This window comes from Penaeus vannamei, chromosome 17, assembly GCF_042767895.1.
Source record: "Penaeus vannamei isolate JL-2024 chromosome 17, ASM4276789v1, whole genome shotgun sequence".
NCBI classification, from domain to species: Eukaryota; Metazoa; Arthropoda; class Malacostraca; order Decapoda; family Penaeidae; genus Penaeus; species Penaeus vannamei.
This window is the reverse complement of record NC_091565.1, coordinates 26,353,753-26,356,625: the sequence shown is the minus strand read 5'-3', so window position 1 is coordinate 26,356,625 and position 2,873 is coordinate 26,353,753. Positions and strand designations below refer to the sequence as shown.

At 38.1% G+C, this 2,873-nt stretch overlaps 1 protein-coding gene across 1 annotated transcript in view; it reads left to right on the top strand.

Moving 5' to 3' along the window:
• Positions 1-2,495, top strand: part of LOC113811501 (uncharacterized) — a 4,403-nt gene extending 1,908 nt beyond the window's left edge. Inside the window, exons 3-6 of the mRNA XM_070132500.1 lie at positions 1-673; positions 767-945; positions 1,093-1,338; positions 1,539-2,495. The exon at positions 1-673 is cut by the window's left edge and continues 318 nt beyond it. Coding sequence (XP_069988601.1) covers positions 1-673; positions 767-945; positions 1,093-1,338; positions 1,539-2,495 — 2,055 coding nt within the window. The remainder of the gene's footprint in view (positions 674-766; positions 946-1,092; positions 1,339-1,538) is intronic.
• The last annotated feature ends 378 nt before the right edge of the window (positions 2,496-2,873 follow it).

The following is a 2,873-nucleotide window of genomic DNA, read 5'->3' as shown; positions in this document are numbered from 1 at the left end:
GGAAGAGTATGGAGCCCGAGCTGTGCAAATTATGCCCTTCAAAAAGTAGTTGAGGAGTATCGCAACATGTATTCAGAAGAAGTACTGAACACAGTTCTTCGCAACTTTTATGTGGACGACAGTCTGAAGTCTGCAAATAGTGTTGAGTCTGCTATAGTTTTGGCAAAGCAAGTTAAAAAGCTTCTGAATAGAAGGGGATTTCATCTTACAAAATATATTTCTTCATCACCAGAACTGCTGAAGCATATACCAAAGGAGGACCGAGGAAAATCTTTGATATCTCTGCAGTTGAATTTGGAGGATCAATCCAAGGAGAGAGCTCTAGGTATGTTATGGCATGTGAATACTGATTACTTAGGATTTGATGTACAAGTGATGCATGACAGAACCAAAACCAAAAGGAATGTGCTCAGTACACGTAGCACTGTGTTTGACCCTCTAGGATATGTCAGTCCATTCATATTACAGGCTAGGAGAATATTTCAGCAATTGCGCAGACTACAAAAAGGCTGGGATGAACCACTTCCCATAAAACTGGAGGAACAATGGGGACGTTGGTTAGCTGATTTGCCAGAAATTAAAAGGTTTAATGTTCCCAGATGTTTTAATCCAACAGCTTTAACTATAAAAAAGGCTCAAAACTTCATCATTTTTCAGATGCTTCTGAATATGGGTATGGTGTTGCATCATACTTGAGAGTAACACTTGAGGATAACACTGTGTATATTAACTTGATTATGGCTGTCACGTCTCGCACCCCTGAAAGGTTTTACAATCCCAAGACTAGAACTAGCTGGACCTCTAGAAGCTGTAAGGCTTGATAAAATTCTGACTAAAGAATTGGAGATACCTCTAGAAATATCAGTATACTGGGTGGATAGTCAAATAGTACTATGGTACTTGAACAGCTCAGATAAACGTTTCCAAACATATGTAGCCAACAGAGTAGGTAAAATTCTTGAACACACTGAAGTCAATCAGTGGAGGTATGTACCTTCTGAAGAAAATCCAGGAGATGATGCATCTCGTGGAATGTATGCATCAGATTTGCTGAGGAATTAAGAGTGGGTTCATGGTCCAAATTTCTTACAGTGTGAAGAACATAACTGGCCTGTGCAACCACTGTTTAGATGTTCAGAATTGGAAGAATTCTTAGAACTGAAGGCAAGTCCAGTGGTTTGCAGTATAAAAAGTAAGGCTGATCATACTTGTAAGTTACTAAACTACTACTCATCGTGGTTTAAAATGATGAAAGCTGTGGCGTGGTACATTAGACTTAAACATTTCTTAAAAAGGAAATCAAGTTTTGGACCTATAACAGTAAAAGAGTTCAAGGAAGTAGAGAGAAATATTATTTTGTATGTACAGAAGACTCTCCCAAAGGAACCTTTACAGTTAAAGAAGCTAGATGCAATTAAAGGAGTTGATGATTAGCTGAGAGTGGGAGGCAGATTAACAAATTCTCAACTTGAAGAAGATGCAAAACACCCAGTGATCCTTCCACATGCCCACCATATTTCAAGATTGATTGCTGAAAGCTGTCACATACTGGACATGCTGGAGTGGAACGTGTATTAGCTGAAATCAGGAGAAAGTTCTGGATTTTAAAAGGAAGAAAGTTTGTGAAAAGTGTAGTGTATTCCTGTGTGACTTGCAAAAAGATGTTTGGTAAGACAGTATACCAGCAAATGGCAAACCTTCCTAGATTTCGTGTTATAGCTTATGAACCACCATTCAGTAGAGTAGGAGTAGACTATTTTGGGCCATTCTTAGTAAAGAAAGGGCATTCCAAGATGAAGAGGTATGGTTGTATATTTATGTGTTTTGCCACACGTGCCAGACACATTGAAGTAGCATTTTCATTTGACACAGATAGTTTTATTCATGCATTAGAAAGATTTATGGCAAGGAGAGGAGAACCTAAAGAAATCTGGTCAGATAATAGCAAAAACTTTGTTGGAGCACATCAAGAATTGAAGAGAGGTATCCAGGAATGGAATCAAGACCAGATTCATGCTCATTTATTGAAGAAAGAAATAGACTGGAAGTTCAATCCACCAGCTGCATCACACATGGGTGGAGTGTGGGAACGACAAATACGGACCATTCGAAGAGTGCTATCAAGTATGATCACACAGCAGGTGTTAGATGATGAAGCCATAATAACGTTAATGACTGTAGTGGAAGGTATCATAAACAACCGACCCATTACAAAGCTGTCCGAGGACCCAAGAGATGCTAGACCTCTAACACTGGACCACATAATGATGCTGCGTTCAGGACCTTTGTTACCACCTGGACAGTTTGTTGAAAAGGATCAATATAGAAGACGCTGGAAGCAAGTCCAGTACCTGGCTGATATATTTTGGCGTCGATGGATTAAAGAATATCTTTCTGGATTTCAAGAACGCCAAAAATGGATGAAACCTCAGAGAAATTTAGAAAATGGAGATCTAGTTCTTATCAAACAAGATTGTGTTCCTCGTAATCAGTGACTCTTAGGATTTGTAGTGGGTGTATATAAAGGAACAGATAATTTAGTACGTTTTGTTGATGTAAGAACAGGAACTGGTACTTATGAGAGACCTGTAACGAGGATTGTTTGTTGGAAAACAATGTATGTGATTCTTATAAAGCTTCAGGTAAACCCTAATCTATTATGATAGATTATGTTATTTTTGATTTTGAATGTAATAGGTATTCTAAAGTTTTGTTTATTCCAGCTTGGTGTTACATGATTTTTCTTTTGTAAATGCATCCATTATGGAGTGCATTTTGGGGCCGGGATGTAACACATGACATGTAAGAAGTATTGAAATGGAATTATGATTTAAATAAGTTGTACGTTTTGTATGGTCCTGTATGTTTGTGGA